This window comes from Trematomus bernacchii, unplaced genomic scaffold (assembly GCF_902827165.1).
Source record: "Trematomus bernacchii unplaced genomic scaffold, fTreBer1.1, whole genome shotgun sequence".
NCBI classification, from domain to species: domain Eukaryota; kingdom Metazoa; phylum Chordata; class Actinopteri; order Perciformes; family Nototheniidae; genus Trematomus; species Trematomus bernacchii.
In genome coordinates this window covers 2,457,251-2,474,807 of record NW_022987685.1, presented here as the reverse complement: position 1 = coordinate 2,474,807, position 17,557 = coordinate 2,457,251, and the positions used below count along the sequence as shown (strand labels likewise).

At 42.1% G+C, this 17,557-nt stretch overlaps 1 protein-coding gene across 2 annotated transcripts in view; it reads right to left on the bottom strand.

Moving 5' to 3' along the window:
• The window catches only part of adamtsl3 (ADAMTS-like 3), an 89,093-nt gene extending 71,826 nt beyond the window's left edge, over positions 1 to 17,267 (bottom strand). For both annotated transcript variants that reach the window (XM_034136758.1, XM_034136759.1), the window contains exon 1: positions 17,043 to 17,267. In XM_034136758.1, coding sequence (XP_033992649.1) covers positions 17,043 to 17,093 — 51 coding nt within the window. In that variant the 5' untranslated portion in view covers positions 17,094 to 17,267. The remainder of the gene's footprint in view (positions 1 to 17,042) is intronic.
• Positions 17,268 to 17,557: the final 290 nt, after the last annotated feature.

Sequence of the window (17,557 nt, the reverse complement as noted above, 5' to 3'; positions counted from 1 at the left end):
CTTGAATGGATGTTTTTGGACGATTTTGCTCACCATTTCTCGCCTAAACAAGTTTGAGTCCACAGGGTCCGTTTAAAACTGATCGTCTGACATTAAGTGTTTCTTGAATTCTGCGATGACCTGAAGCCCCCATGGGTCACTAGAGGTAACAATACTGTCTTGGTTCTTATGTTGAGATGTGATGAACTCTCCTGACACAAAGCTTTTTTGCCTGATCCGATCGTGTGGCTCTCTTGCAAAATGCATACCCACTGTCATACCAGAGTTTTGGAAAGGAAAATGAGCAAAAGGGGGAGAAATGAAGCTGAGAAGCAGGGGAATGTTCACACGTGAGAAACATCGAAGAGAGAGCAGCCACAGTGGGCCGTTTGTCAGCCTGCTTCAGCCTGGCAGTGCAGCTCTTAGAGAGGAAGGTGGCTGAATATGCGTTACTGAAATGAAACGAAAAGAGTCAAGGCAAGGCAAATAATTGGATTTGGCTCAGCCTGAACGCGAGTGTGTGCTCAGCAATGTGGCGGTGTTTGCACAGCTGGAGCGTGTGCCCAGGGTCATCTCAGCAGGGAGCCGGGTTTGGCACCGCCGGGCACAGCTTCAGCTCAGAATCACTGCCCCGCCCTCTCCCGTCCTTCCCGTTTCAGAGACAAGCTAACAGGAGAGTCTGCAGCAACACACCCTGTCAGCTACGGGAAGACGTTTTTATTTATTCACATCCAAACTCTGGAGCACACTGACCTGGCGCCTGTGCTTTTCTGGCTTCAAAATGATGCATTCAAAAATGTTTTCTATTATATCATACCTTAGCTCTTCCATTGGGCATCATTTAACTGTGTTTGATAAGAGACAGCATGCAGCTGACATGAAATGAAAACTGGATATCCTGAGTATTGCAAAAAGGTTTTTTAAACTGCAAATCATGCATTTTTCAACATCTATTTTATTTTACAAGATAAAGTCAATCATTTTTATTGCAGCAGATTGTCAAGCAGGAAAACTGACCAGCACCATACTAAATATTTGATGCACCTGACAACTTAACTGAATGCAAATGTGTGTCAAATCACATGTTAAAAAGTGAAACGTGTGTTTATTTATAATAGTTTTTTATATTAAAAGATTGATGCTTGGCGTCAATATATGGATACAGCATCGTATTGCAATATTTTGCTAGGAAAAATGGTATGAATGTTTACACCCCCTTTAGTAATAACCATATTGCTGTCCAATGCATTAAATGAATTAGTTTGAACTACTGGTGCAGACAGAAATGGCCCTGATGCTGTTACAGTATTAATGCCTTCCCCACAGAGCGACTCTTCTCTCAGTAGGACACACTTGACAGGCTTGTTTCCCCCTGTGATATTAAGGATCTGTGTGTTAAAATCTGCTGGCTGAGGCTTCAGTTTGTGTTAGAAATGTTATTCTTCAGAATGAAGAGCAAACCCCTGGCGGCACGAAACCTTATCGCATCCAAGTGGTTGGAAGCCGCCTCTGAGCTGCGCACGAGCCGAGGAACTGAATCAAGCTTCATTGTCACAAGGTATGACCTGAAATGAGTGTGCATACTTTTTCTTTTTTTTTTGTGCCATAGATCATGCTCGATTTACAGTGCTAACACACACAAAGACAGGAGGATATCACATAAATCATTTAGTTTAGCTCGTGTTACGAACACGCAGTCAGAAGTGGAAAATCTCATGTTAATATATTACAGCAGATGCAGCTACCAGACCCTATAAACTGAAAATGAGAAGGTCCATTGGACGATACCCAATGACAGATCAGATAACATTAAAAATGGAATAGTATTACACCCAAACATAACAATCTACTTATGGAAATATAATACTATGCTTATCAAAAGACACTCAGACCACCTAAGTACCTGAGTGGCTTTGTTCCTGACAACCCCAGAGTAAAAGATGTAGTACTTTGAATACTGGAGACATTTGAGACGCTAAAACCCAATAGTGGCATCCTCCAATCCATTGTGACAGAGATAATCTGGCCATGAAAGGGTTTCTTTTTTTTTTTACATTAAGAAAGTGGCTTTAAAAAAGGGGCACACCCCTCTTAGAAATTCCAGACAGAATCGACTTGCTCGGGCCTCTTGAGTTTCAATCAGATAGCTCCAAAATTGCAACCAAAACCTTCAAAATGCAGCGCTGCCATTGTTGTTGGCGTGTGTAACAGAGATGGCTTCACATTCTAGGGGTTTCACATTGGCTACAGATACCCAGGTGACACGGAGAGAACCTGAGGGTATATCTCAAGTCGGGTGACAGGGGGCAAGCTTCAAGTACGGCTTTATAGCGATCTGGTGCCGCTACCAAATACCTCTGTGTGCTTTGGAACAAGGGCATGACCTCAACAAAAAAAACCTTCACTGCCACAAATCTGCGCACAAGCCAGCACCAGTTTGTTTCTTTGTCTTTGCACTTGGACAAAAGGCCAAGCAATAATCAAAGGTCAAATCAAGACAACGTAACAACTCAGCAATGGCCAAGAAAACACGATATCCAATAAGTTGCATTTGGCACAGTACATTCTGATAGAGATACAGGTGGCCTCCCAAGCTGAACAATGGCAGACCCAATAACAGATCCTCTACAGCCTGCCCATTGGACGGGCCCTCCACTTCTGTTTCCAAGGATTAGAAAACCAACTGGACCCCTGAGATTACCCCTGTGCCCCGTAAATGTGATGCCTCGAACAGGTGGACAGGTAGTGAGTTAATCTTTAAGAGTTAGGTGGGCAGGAAGAAGGGAATTATGGGTCATGGAAAGGACAGAGACGTGTGCTGGGCCGATGGGGAGAGTCGTGAGTGACCAGCTGTTGAGGGATGGGAAATGTGTTTCATTGCCTTGGACCTTTTTGTTTTATTGATATTTGAGACTATTACAGATCACACTGCATACTATAAAACTGATCTATTATCAGTCTGATTTGCATAAATCAACAACTATGACGACTAGTAAGGCACTGATAGAGCTTTGCCAAAATCCTTTATATAAGAGTAAGGTATCTCCAAAGGTTAGTGGGTTTTTTTCTTAGCCCATGCTACACCCTCATGACAATTGGACAAGGGTTTTCACTCTAATCCATAACAATAGCATAACATGCAATGCAGCTCACCGAGATGTATTGCTAGTTAAGCTAACGATAAAGATACATTATCAACAGCTGTGTATGTTAATTTGACGAAGCGAATATGCTTTTGTCAAAAGACTAAAACTAGTTAAAAAATATAAACACACAGCAACAATATTTACATTTTGTTAAGCATAATGAGTTTTAATACATTTAAAAATGCTTCTGCAGGGTGTATTGCTTTCAATCTTTTTACTCAACAACTGGAAAGTTAAATACCCATTTATGGTGTTAAAAACTCATATTTAGTGGTCACATGCTCTTGGATCAAGTGCTCACTGAATTTAAGAGTAATAAAATGTTTTCCATGTGATGAAAAAAAAAAAGGGGGCTTTAATAAACTGTGGAGTGAGTTTGGCATCACGAGCTGCGACACTTTCTCGTTCTGGTTTCTCCATTTTTAAACCATTATAACTCTGGGAAACCTGCTTTAATGTTTCAGTTGGTTTTATTGAATATTTGTCAGTTGAACCCTGGTACCACAGTAAATGTTACTATGAGCGTCTGATGAAGTATGAGAGGACGAGCAGAAAAAGGCCGTGCACACAGCGGGATTATGACAACAGCTGGGTGTGCCTTTTATTAACGAGACACAAGTGGTGGATCTGCCCTGATTCACTTGCGTCATCCAGATAACTGGGGCATGCAAGGTGAGCGTTCAGGGGCCACGCTGTTTTTTTAGTTTTTATATACAGTAACAATCTTTGTCTTGCACAGCTTGACCCAAAAGTCTAACCTTTGATATGTCAGACACTGATTGACAGTCAAACGGTCCTTCATATACAGGAGATGTGTTGTTCTGTGCATGTGTGTATACGAGTGTGTTCATTTTTGCACTTTTAAACCTTGGCCAAGCCTCTGCAACAGCCTGGATTAGTGCAGCGGAAAGAAAAGCAATCCACCCTCTGCCCTGGATCATCACATAAAAGCAGGAAGATGTCCTTCCAAATTTATCTCAACAGTTGGAACATTTTTCAATAACTAGCTAGATGCGCCTAGGGGGCACGGCTCTAATCAGATACCGTTATAAAACTGGAATGGCACTCAGGCTCCTCGGATGATCCCATTGGGAAGAAGTTTATTCCGAACATGGTCTATTCAGGGGCTTTATGTTCAGACTCGAGGGGACATTAGCGTGACTTTTTACTGTCGGGAACTTGTTTTTTCACACGAATGCAGCACAAATCTTCCTATCAAGTTACATTAAAATCAGGGCAGTAGATTTGACGGACAAAGAGGCCCATATTTCCAGAAGGTGTGTCAAAAAACGTTCTTTATGCAAAATACTAACGGCGCTCAAACATGACAGCATCTGGCGTTTGTGATCTGGTCTTAAAGACGTTTAAAATGCACAAAATATTCACACAGCAAAATGTCAAATCAGCACAAGCAATCCTCACTTTCTTAAAAAACAAACTTGAGAATGTGCTAACCTCTGCACAAATCAGCATATTTCATCATCTATTCTGTCTTTTTCTCACACACACGCACTGCAGTTAGAGGAGGAAATCATCTTGCCCTTGGCGGCCCTGATCTAGTCCTTCCCTCTTCACGGTGCTGCAGAGGAAGAGCTGTGTAGTCCCTACAGGGCGTGCACGCACACCTAAGGCCTATGCATGCGATTGCATTGGTCATCTGTCGCCTTATTTCTCAACAACACTTTAGTTTGACCTGTGACAAGCGGGGAAACCAGGGAGCTGAGGTTGGCTAGAGCCAGGAAAAGGGAGAGGCTGCGGATGAACCCTCGGACCCGGCAGCAGAGCTCAGCGGGAGATAAATGAGTCAGGGAGCGGGCATGCAAGGCCACACTGTGAAGCCAAACCCAAAACTATGAGCGCACAAAGACGAGCAGGAGGACATGTTATAAAAAGCACCTTCTCCCTGCTGGGGTGTTCTTAATAAACACAAACAAATGGAGACATAAATGTGTCAAAAGATAGCGGCATGTCGGGGCAGGAAACCGCCTCAGGTTGCATTACAGGCACACATGGATGCACCGATAAAGTTTTTTTTAAACGTTTTGGCACACTTTGTTGAACATGAAGCTGCATTCTCGGCTGCACCTCCAGGCGGTGTGTCAGCCTCACACACCTGCACCCAGCAGCAGATCCACTTACTCAACAGCTGCATGCACATAATCAATTTATACCTCTGCCTGTAAATGTCTTTGTTTCATTACTATTTTATAATTGAGTAACCAGTATACTATAAAGAACAGCTACAGCCAGGTAGCTGTCTTTCAGTATCACAGTGGTCTGTAAATGTTTTCTTAGCATTGCCTAATTCCACATCTGTTGTGTAAATTAGCGGTCGACAAGCCCAGTCTGGTTATAAGGAAAATATTCCCCCTGCAAAAATATTTGTTGTCAGCATAGATTAAGCCGCCGCAATTACAACCGCATATTGTAGTATTAGCGCTGGGTGAGTGAGCATTATTCAATATGAGGTGAGAGGCTGGCATTTTGTTAGCTTTGGGCAAAAATAAATTCCAAACCTGTTATGACACAAGGCTGCATGCCAGGTACATTTAGGTGGAACTGTAATGCGCTCAGACAAAAGTGATTGATCGAACAACTGTCGGGAATTTGGCTTCTCATTAACATGTTGTGTGCAATGGGAAAATTCACTCGCCAATTTTTTTTACCGATTTATTCCAGGGACATTATCCCGTTTGTGTTGTGAAGGTTTTATGTCACCTCTTCTGGAAACATTTGTCTTCTCAATGCAGCCTGCAGAGCCAGTCTTAGTAAAACACTTGGAGACTTCAACATCGAAGTATTCTATGTACAGTATAGAGAGAAAATGGCAACATCATATGCAAATGTAGCATTTTATTTTCTATTATTTTGGTCAGTTTTGTCTTTTTTCAGGCCAAACGTGTTAGAGTGAAAGGTATTTAAATTATTTTCTCATTACATGCATTTCATGGTATTTCAGTTTACGCTTTAAACCAAAGCGCTTTGCATACACTTGAACCGTAGACTAACGGGGCAGATTTCGGGTTAAGTATCTTGCCCAAAGACCAAGGATCGAACCATTGACCCTCTTAGTGGTAGAAAAGCACACAAACCCCCTGAGCCACAGCTACTCCATTCCTCACATTCATCAAATGTCTAACTAGACTGAATGGTAAACAAAGATAGCTTCCCCTAACCATTAGGATAAGATGATGTTGATCAATGGGCCATAAACTGAGTTCACCAGAGTGTGACCGTCATTTCTGCTCATTTAACACAGAGAGCGTGACGATTGCAGATCAGATCAGATAAGATCAGGACATTAGTCATCACATTCTGTGGGTAAATGTGTAATCCTTCAGTAAGGATGTGGACTAAACATTTGAATTACTCTCTTATATATTACAGTCATTGTGAAACACTACATGATTAGCGTTCAGGACAATAATGAACTCTCTGTAATTAAATGGAGTCTTTAATACATACAAATTAAAAAGTTATTTCATTACTCATCTAATCAATGCAATTAGTTACAACTATAACATTACTCACGTAGGCAGCTGCATCACCAGGTGCCTTGAAACAACTCGTTTTAGAAGCACGTCAACAAGCTGGTGAACTTTGTTTTGAAGTATTATGCACAATCTGCAGCTTAAATTGAACAGTTATATAGTGTAAGTTAGTTCATTTTGCTTTACTCTTAAAGCATTTCTTCTCTTTTGCATCAACAAGAGTCACTTTCCCACATTTGCAGCAGCTGTGCCAGGCTACCATGCACCGGAACAGTCTGTCCTCTGATCTCAGAGAGCAAACTGTCCCCCTCCCACCTCCTGTCAGATTAATCCTGTCTTAAAATCTTCATCCTGTTAGTATTATACATTCTTTCTCTCTGATTAAGATCTCCCTTACTCTCCGTCATTCCCCTTACTGTTTTTGAGCCCCCTACCACCACCACAAACGCCACAAAAAGAAATTCTCGACGGCTGTGCATATTTGGCACACACTTGGTTCCCTCTGATCATGTAATGATTTGCCCGCAACGATTAGTCCCTCATGCGATGATAGTGGTTAGTACCTGTCCTGCAGAGCTGCAGCCAGGCACATTCCTGCTGCGCCCTCCTGCCAATCAACGTCAGCTAACACACACGTCTCGCACTGACACACACACATCTTTCAGCAACTTTAAACACACAAATGGCTCTTGCTCTCACTCTTTGTACCAATACACACACAGCCCGCCATTGTTTGTCAGTGAAAACATCCCTGTTTTCTCACTGCGTCAGTCAAAATCCTGCGAGCCTCGCCTTCATTCCATCTTCCTCCCACATGAACACGTCAAAATCAAACTAAATATCTTCTCTGCAGGGTGCAGTTCACCTCAGGCGTTATGTCACTTTGTTTTGCACTTTAACGACATGATTTCCATTTGGTGGTTTGATGTTAAAATGATGTAGCGTGCACCTGGAGTAAATATCACAGGAAACATTGAAGGTGACAGATGATTCCCTGCAGGAACTTAAAATGTCAGCAGGTTTGTCAAATCAGATGGGTTTTTTTGTGTGGTCATGAAGAATACGCTGATCTTCACTTAACTGCAATATAAGTTAAAGACGTAAGACGCAGGCTTATAGGTCATGGACCCATGCAAGTTAATAAATCTGAGGGGTTACGAGATGAAGGTAGGAAATAAGAACGCTAATGTTCTGTATCGTGGAGCTGCAGCGATATCTAAGCCTACAAATTGTACTTAATAAAACATATTTGTTAGGTACAGAATAGATCCTTTTATAATCAATACCTCCAATATTGTGAATCATCAGTTGGAATAATAGTAATTAGTTGTTTTTTTCCAAATTCTGATTCTTATATTTAGAGACTGATCTTTAACAGTTATTGAGACGGTCAGAAAGATGACCTTACTTTGAGAAAGCATATTCTATCCTGTGACGAGGATTTTAAATATATTCTGTACACACCTCTCCAGTAATCTTTCAACAGGCTCTTCAGCACATCCTATTCTGATAGCTGTCAATGCTCCACTCCTCCCTGATGTAGAGAGTGTTGAGAGACCTTGTCAATAAGAGCAGTAAGAACAGTGAACATGGGAGTAAAGCACACGCTCCGTTTCCCCTGCCCTGCACCTGACTCTGCTGCTGCCCTGTGCGTCCCTCCATCCGTCTCTCAACATTGAGCTTGAATGATGTGAACACACAGGTTAGTATCCAGCATTACATCTCGGTGGCTTCACAGGCCACCTGGTCACCACAATCCCAAAAATTCCAGCTATGAGGCAAATCATGGCGAGATGAGAGAAGAAAAGAAACTGCACTGACAACACAAAAGGCCTTCTTTAAAAAGAGCATTGCTGAATGTCCGGTAAACGGGGGGGGACGGAGGGTGAGTGACTTGCTCAATGTCAAATGTGTCATGGTTGCCAAATACTTTTCAAGCTGCATACCTGTCATCAGGGAGACAGGAGGCGAGGAGAGGAAGAAGGGGGTGCTGAGAGGATTCGGACTATACATATTCACAACAGATTCAAACAAGCTGGGCACATTAGACACCGCATTTCTGTGCGTGGTACACGTCCCCGTCCCCCCCCGAAAGTGAGATCAGAGTGAGGCAGCAGCATGGATGATGTCACCGCACAGAGGCATGCTGGGTAGGAATTCCTCAGTGGCACTTCAAATGCAACGCCACGGCGAGACAAAGGGCGTCAGCGAGCCGAAGACAACAGCGACCGGCGGGTCCATTCTTCTCATACGGGTAACTATTTTCAGGGGTCAAACATCAATCATTGCACAACATGCAAATAACAAGATGGCACAGGCGTTTAAAACATCTGAATTAAGGTTGTTTAAAGTTCACAGTCAAGTTCAGTCTCAGTTCAGACCTGTCTCATAAGCCCCATGAACAAGAAGTGTAATCCACATGTTTGAAGAGCTTTATTTGAGAGCCACAACCAAAATATAGAGCTTGACTAAGCACTATTTATAATAATCTGCTGATTATTTGTCAGAAAATATAGAAAATATTCATCTTAGTTTCTTATTGGTCAAAGGTGTGTTCAAATGTCTTGTTTTGTCAGTCCAAAAGACAAAGATATTAACTTTAATATAACATCTACATATTAAAAAAGGGGCTGCAAACTGATTTTGCATAAAAATAACTTTAACAAATAATCATTTATCAAAAAGTTTGGGGTCTTGGCGATTATTTTTAGGGTTATAACTCTATACTTAAAACCAACAATGCACTTTTATAATAAATCTTGGTCACACACATTTCTGAAAATGCTCCGGCCTGCATTACTTAGGATAGCTAGACTTTACACTTTATACAAACATGCTCCAAGGACCACACAGAGGCTTCCTCACAGGAGGGACCCCGGCCTCTTCACACGCAGGGACCACAGAGTCTGTGCTGCGGTCTGCTTTCCACCGTGCCCTGGGTAATCCCTGTGAGCAGCCTGGGAATGGTCCCATGGTCACACCACACATACAGGAGTCACAAGACTACAGTCACACACACCCTTGGTGGAGAGTAACTAAGTATATTTACTCCATTACTGTACCCGGGGGCAATGATTAAACCAGGCTAGCTGTACCACCTGTTTACAGTCTTTATGCTAAGCTAAGCTAAGCTAAGCTAAGCTAAGCTAAGCTAATTACCTACTGGCTGTAGCCGTAAAGAGTGTTGTGCTAAAAGTGATGTTGTTTTGGTTAAATGAACAAATGTGTTTGCTACTAACTAACTAATGAACCATGTTAACCCCTGTCAAACACATTACAGCACCTAAGAATTTACACCACACGGTATTGCTAGTACAACTGGCAATTTGGAGAAAGCATCCACCAGTTCGGCTGAAACCAGTTCATATGAATATTTGAAAAGAGCTTTATAAACAAATCTAGTACTGTTTCAACTACAACTATATCTTCAAAAGTGGGAATTTACCGAACTGACCGGTGGTTGACTTCTAATCTAACTAGTAGGAAGGTGAATAAGCAGATTTCCCAGCATGCTTAACTATTGTTGTAAGCTCTCATTCCTGGCTGAGCTGGCGCTACCTGTCCCCATCAATGTCTTCCAACAGAGTTAGAATCAAATGTGGTCTTTCATGTTAAAACAATATGCATGCACTATTCATTGTCATTGTCAGTATGTGCAGCACTGCTTATGAGACTCCCTTATACAAGCAATTGAGTGATGCAGGTCCTAAAAACCGGAAATATCTCAGTATTTTTGCACTTTTCTCATCTTGAATTCAGTTGGTTTGACCTAAATAAGGTCTGAGGTTAACACAAGCTTAAGAAACTTTTATAAGTTGTTCTCCGTAACTTAGAACACCCTACTTGTGAATTTCTAAGCTTTATGTTTCTTAACAAAAGGCAAAATGGCGAAAGTAAGATTGCAGAGGTTGTTAGGGAAGTCACTGTGGTGTGGTTGAGCATTTGTGAAGATTATCTTGCTGAACAATATGTCTAAGTTTTATAAGCTATTGTTTGCCACAGGGCTTATTTTCTTCGATATTGCAAAATCCAGTCCAATTGCGTTTTGTCTAGGGGAACCAGCGTTATGTCAACTCCTGGATTGGCCTTCAATAATACTTCATCCCTGCAGCACTCTAGAGAGGCAGAATGTGAGCATATCACTTTTGCTTAATCCATGTCAGCCATAAATGTTATGAAAGATGGTCTACATGCAGACTGAAGCACGCACATTTACACATAGATCCACACACCTACTTTGCTAGCATGCATGATTAAACGCTCATCAATCTGCTTCTGTGGGCGTTTGCATAGTAATCCTAACAGCACATCATTTGTAACGGGGTCTCCAGTGTTTAGTCGTGGCGGCTCAGCGTTTACTCAAAGCACATGTGGCCACGGGGAAGCAGATGTGTGCACAGCGGAGAGCGTCATTAGCCTCGCAAACATTCACCGCAGCCAGCCGCGCACCCTCGGTCAACCATGTCCGTTTAGCTGCCATCCTTACACGTGACCTTTCTCGCACTCATATGCAACCTCTTCATCCCCATGTCAAAAGTGAGTGAGTGAGGTCAGAGAGAGAGATAACCACTCTTATATTTGGTTTTCAGTCCAGTCAGTCAAGGATGAGGAGTCAAACTGCATCTCCAAGAAGCTAAAGTAGAATATTTATGGTTTTACTTTATGCTAGTAGTAGCTTTGTTCTATGTTCATTCCTGCTTGGTTTTTAGCTTGCCATGCATCAATATTGCTTATTTTCCCTGACAATATCTACAAATATGCTTGGACCTGAACGTGTCTCAATCTCCTGTTACTCTCACTTAAATCCACATCATTTTTGTTTAATCTAATATGGCCCTAAACTACCACCTTTGCTTCTCCAAATCTATGATTGTGTTTAAATAGTCAAATGTTTTTATTTTCACCTGCTTCATCTGATCACATTTTTGCTTTTGTCCTGTCCTTGTTTTTTAAAGACATCAATATCTTGAATACATACTTCCATGGGCGTCGCAGCCATTATATGAGGGTGGGACAAGTCCCCCCCACTTTTTCAAATGATTAGTTTAGACCCCCCCACTTTTACTATGCGGAAAGTCCGTGAATCGGTCTATCCACTCGCCGCACTTTGTAGAGCGCTGTGTCAGTGCTTCACTATCAAATGAAATCCATTCCACTTGCTTATTGAGAGAATGCCCAAATCAATGAAACTCCGTACCATGTTTTCACTGCTACTTTGTACCAAGGCTGATTCTCACATAGCATAGTCTTCAAAATGTCCAATGTCACAGACTGGGACTTACTTTAGAGTCAGTTGTATTTACATTCAGTATGACTTGTTATGATTCAATGTGAAAGAGTATACTGCTCAATAAATAATTATCACTTCACAACAATATCTCTCAATGCACTCACAAATATTTATTGTTGTATATAAATGTACAAAAAAATGGGCATTTAAACTGCTTTTTATTAATTCAAAGACGGCTCTGAATTAATAATCAAATATGTTTCCTTTCTTTACTACTGGATGAAATTACAAAATGTACCCATCATTTTCCTCATGCTAGTATAGCCACATAAAAGTATCAAACCACCTGTTAAAATGCACCAGAATACAGGAAATCTATATTTTTTTACACCCCCCCGTTAAAAATGTCCCCCCCACATTCAGGATGCTTCCTACGCCCATGCATACTTCACAATTCCACCACAAACTTTTTTTACTAACTTGACTTCATTAACTAGCTTTATCCATTGTTTTTGACCTCTTTGCCTTCAGCACCTCCTTCTTTATTTCCTCTTTCCTTTCCTCTGCAGAATCCAATCTTCCTCCCTCCTGAAGATCTCCCCCAGTACTGTTTCAACACACACACACGAACACACACCTCCTACCTGCCTTCCCTTCTAATTAGGCGTCAGAAAAGGGGCCCCCCGAGTGCTCCCTCTCCCCTCTCGTTAGCACCACTCCCCGGCACTCCCGCTGCAATCCCACCCTGGGACGGATCTGAGGTCAAGGCCGGGGCAGAACAGAGAGAGCTGAAGCCAAAAAACTGAGCAGCTCGTCTGCTGCATTTCTGATCGGCTGTGTGTGAGAAATGTGCGGGCCAGATGATGCGGAGGGCCCCGGCTGCTGCAAATGAAGTTTGAGCTGGCGTCCAGGAGGAACACACAACAGGATGAAACAACAACGCTGATGGAGGAGAATGTGCAGATGGAGCCCAAGATGTTTCATCAGAAGAAAAAGGACGCCTGAGGCTTGGCAATGACAAATATCATGATTAAGAAGGAACAAATACATTCTCATGTGGCTCCAGAGGGGACGGAGAGGGGACAGCCACCTGCAGGATCACAATAGAGCTGTGAAGAGGGCATCTCTGGACACAAATAGTCCCTCTGCTGTAATGTTGCCATCTGCTGGCAGCTCTTTATCAATGCGTGACAGCAGCCTGATATAAAATCTTAATCGTGTGGCACATAAGATATATTGCATTTCCTGAGTGCCACGAGAAACCAATACAAGCTCATTATGCTTTTTAATATTCGTAGTCTGAACAACATGGCTTCTTTGCATACACATCGGCATAACACTGTAACGTGACTCCAGAAAGTTATGGCATTTACTGGCACAGGACTCTTTGGGCAGTCAGTCACAGCACGTTATTAGAACTTGGCATCGGGTGATTGAAAGGCAAACAAATTCCACAAGATTTTGGAGGGGAAACGGCAAAAGCCATAATCTCAGTTCCACATCTTTTCAATTTTCACATGGGCCTGGTTTGTTAATCAACTCCTGATGCGTTTTAAATTTGGAGAAATACTCCATTTCATTTCCTTGCAGAGAATTCGATGAGAAGATCGATACTACCCTCTTGTCTATACACTAATATGAAGCTCAGGATAGTTCTTCAATGTCCTCTGTGAACTAAAGGACTAAAGTGGGAATATTTGGGTCTCAACATCCAATACAAGCTGCCATGTCTTCATTGGAGTGAATCTACTTCCTCTTGGCCTGGCTCTATAAGGATGAATGCCTGCTGTCTGGATTTCCAGTATTGGAAGTGCATCTTCTCCGGCTCACCCGAGACGAACACACAGGAAACATTGCTACTGTGCCAGGCACACTAAGAGCCCCGCATGAAAAGTAAAACATTATGCAAACACAAGCACCAGTGAATTGTGGCCTTGGATTGAGAGCAACACACTTCCACACTACGAAGCCATCGGTCTCACTCCACAGATTAAGCCCAGATGGGAACATTGAGATGAGTATGCTTTCGCAGCGTAACTGAAAACAATCGCTTATGTTAAAGCGCTCCAAAATCTCGCTCCATCAATGGCCAGATGTTCTGTGAAGCCCTTTCCTTTACTCGTCAAGCGGGACCAATCCCTCTCCAAATTAATTCACTTCCCATTCCACTTGCGTCCACAACAAAGGCCCTCATGAAAGCCAATTGGATAGTTTGTGGTCTTTACGATCAAGCAATCAAGCCGAGGAGCGGGTTTTCGGAGAACAAGCGATGTTGTTGTTGACGGATGATCACTTGGGACCGTTTGCAGGCAGTGACCCCACTTAATCCTGCCATTAGACCCCAAATCTTCCCCATCCTGCATTAAGACTCTGAGAGAAACCATTTCCTTGAATAAACATCAAAACCTGTTGCTTTGGAGGCTAATTTCCTTTCGAATTCCATCAGACTGTGGCGGCTTTTCACTGTGATGAAGTCTGGCAGCCGAGTTAAATCCATCACATGTCGAAAACAATAAACCATGTCGTAGCAATAACTCCCAAAACGAGGAATTTCAACCACTTCAACAGAGATATCATTGTCACAGGCCCTTTGTTTGCTGTGGTTTATTTGCAGCAATAACATCAAGATGTGGAAACTAATATACTCAGCTGAATCTAATAACAGAGCACAACCAGATTTTACACTTAAGGATATTACATTTTAACAAAAAACACGAAAGCATGAGAGGCACTGAGACGCAATACCCAAAACTAACAAAATAAAAGCATACAGAAAGGATTAGCTTTGCTCCGTTGCCCTGGCAGGTGCCACATTATGATTTATGGCAACTAACCTTGGTGCTCATAGAGTGTCTTTTAAGGGCAAACACCTTTAAATCCTCATCCAGTAGCAAAGGAGAAAAAACTATTTTGGAAGGTTCCACTTTGCTGCGCAAATTGAGGGAATAGAGTGAGAGCAACAAGACCCTCCAAGGATCACTCGAGGTATGTCATTATGTCACCCACAAAGAAAGGTCTATTCCATTTAGGGTTGGAGCCACAGGCCATTTGGCCCACACACACAAGGCTCACAACTTCCAGCGGCCATGCACACAAATATAGAGTCTCATTCTTGAGTTAAATAGTAATGCAGAGACTCTGACCTAAGAGCGAGGATGAAAAGAAGTGGCCCCCCGCGGAGCAGAGACCCCTGGGGGGCGGCACTTGTTGATCCCGAGGGTCTCTCCGTGTGAAGAAGACAAATGTCCAGCACTGACTCATGCTCAGTCACACTATAGCTTGTCACGACTGCTTAAACTCATTACCCCAACTCGGTCATGATGTGTGACAGAGACACAGAATAATCAAATCACTGCCACTTGTTGTCACACAGAAAGTACTGTGAGAGTGAGGGCATATCACCTTAAATACTCTCGACACTGAACAGCTCATCCAGTCCAGTATAATGCATTTTCATCACAGACAAATTACTGTTAATGTGGGAGAATTAAGTACTAAGGACAGTAGGGGTGAGTGAAAATATCAAAGTATTTAAGTATCATGATAATGTGTTTTGTGAAACTATATTGACTATTAATTGATAGTTTACTTGCAAAGGTTTGTGACAGAAAGTTGCTGAGATTGCACAAAAAGCAGTGAAACATGTTCAGTGTTATAGGAACTGCTATAAAAGCAAATGCCGTTCTAATGGCAAAATAAAGTAATTTTACTCAGATAACTGCATTTGTAATACTATAACAGGTTTCCTACAGTAAATTAGATTTTAAGAGAATTCACAATATATTGCCTAGCTTACAGTACCGCAACTCATCACAATATATTGAATCATAACTCTTTTGTCATTTATACTACTAAAAAAAATCAGAAATACATAATAAGAAAGGTCTTAAATCAGCAGCAGAAGTCCATTAATGTACCAACTTATGATTCCCTTCTCCATAGGCCCATGTTAACTGTGACACAATCAGTGTCCTGGAAAGAGTGTCACTTACACTCACTGAATACAGGGTGACGTGCTCAGCGGGGCTACATGCAGTCAGGGTGTCTAAAGCCCAATTCACCTTGAAGTGCTATTAGCACCTGTCGTGGTCATTTACACATGCTGACAGGGGCTCCCCAGCCCTTTGTTTGAAATCTAAAATCTGTCTGCAGGACAAACAACTGTTTCGTTTCCACTCTTAAACTGTTGCTCAGCTTTTTTACAGCTTTGCCTGCATGAATTTAAAAAGGAGGTAACATGTCAAAGTAAGCCAGCAGTGATTTTTGTACTGGTTTTAGAAGTTTGTTCAATGCTGATACGCTTTGACCTTTTAAAAGATGACCCATGCTCACTCTATTGAATTTTAGGTCTGACATTGTGAGGTGAAAGGAAGGGCACGACTTTAGGTTGTATTACATAAGACTTTAAATACACAGATTATTATCCCAATCTTGTCATGGTATGTGAGTATGAAGTACTCAAACTGCCTCTCATTATTACTTCTTGTGATTCCTTATTGCAATATATTTCCAGATTTCAGACTATCAGATTGTTTGTCATCTCATCCTCTGTGCAGCATCCCTGGAGGAAGAGGATGACCACTGAACTAGGGCTGCAACTAACATTTATTTTATATCAAATAATCCCAATTTCTCTGCTTGTTAGAGTCCAAGGTCATGTTTAAAATGCTTTTTTTTGTGTTTGAACCAACATATATTCAGTTTAATATGGCATGGAAGAGAGAAAAGCCAGAAATCTCCATATTTGAAAGGCAAAAAAATCTGCATTTTCTGACATGTTTGCATGAGAGAAATGAATTGTCAAAATAATTAGGGATGATTTTGAAATTGGCTAATTGATCTTTGCAGGACTTAATCATATCTGTAAAAAAATTATCATTTCTAAGTCATTTATGAATCTGCAATATTGGGAAAACCCTGTAATAAATCCCAGACAGTAGATATAATAAACGTATCACTCTTTATCACTAATATCCAGAGCACCTGAGTAAATAAAGTCATTTAGAGACAGAGGACAGGTCCAATTCAAAGCAGCTGTTGTCTTGTTTCTGTCTAAATTGAGTAAACAGATAAAGAGCCAGTATAATATAAAAGCTGTTTCGAGGTGCTTCAAATCTAACGTCTCTCGGGGAAGTCGCGTGCCTTCCTCTCACGTGCTAAATGACTGAAACAAACAGCGTATAGCTCGCAGCTTACCTTGACACAGACAGCGAGCAGCAGCAGAGCAGTGTTCCAGCCCCCTGTCATCTCTGGAGCTCAGTGCTTTCAGCCTGGACAGGACAGCGGGGTCCAGTGGCTCTCTCTCACTGAGGGGGGAGACTCTGCTCCGGCTCCACTTCACACACAGAGGGGGGAGAGACAAAAAGTGAAAAGTCAGCCAAGAACTACCGGAGACGACATGACAGTCCACGCTGCTTCCAGATATTTAGTTCCCCCAGCAAACACGTTGCTGCTAAATTTATGTTTGCATATCAGGCGTGCGTCAGGAAAAGGGGCTCACCCACCTTACATTCTTAAAGAAACACACTCCCGCCCCGCCGCGCGCTCATTGGCTGCTCGGTGCACACACATGCCGAGTTTCAGGGATGCTTGCTGCTTCTCAACTCAAGTCCACACACTCAAAAGTCAAGTTCTTTCAAAATTTGGACCCATTTTTAACGCCCATGTGAGCTTTAATGTTGCTTTTTTGTGGGGTTTTCACAGGTAGGGGG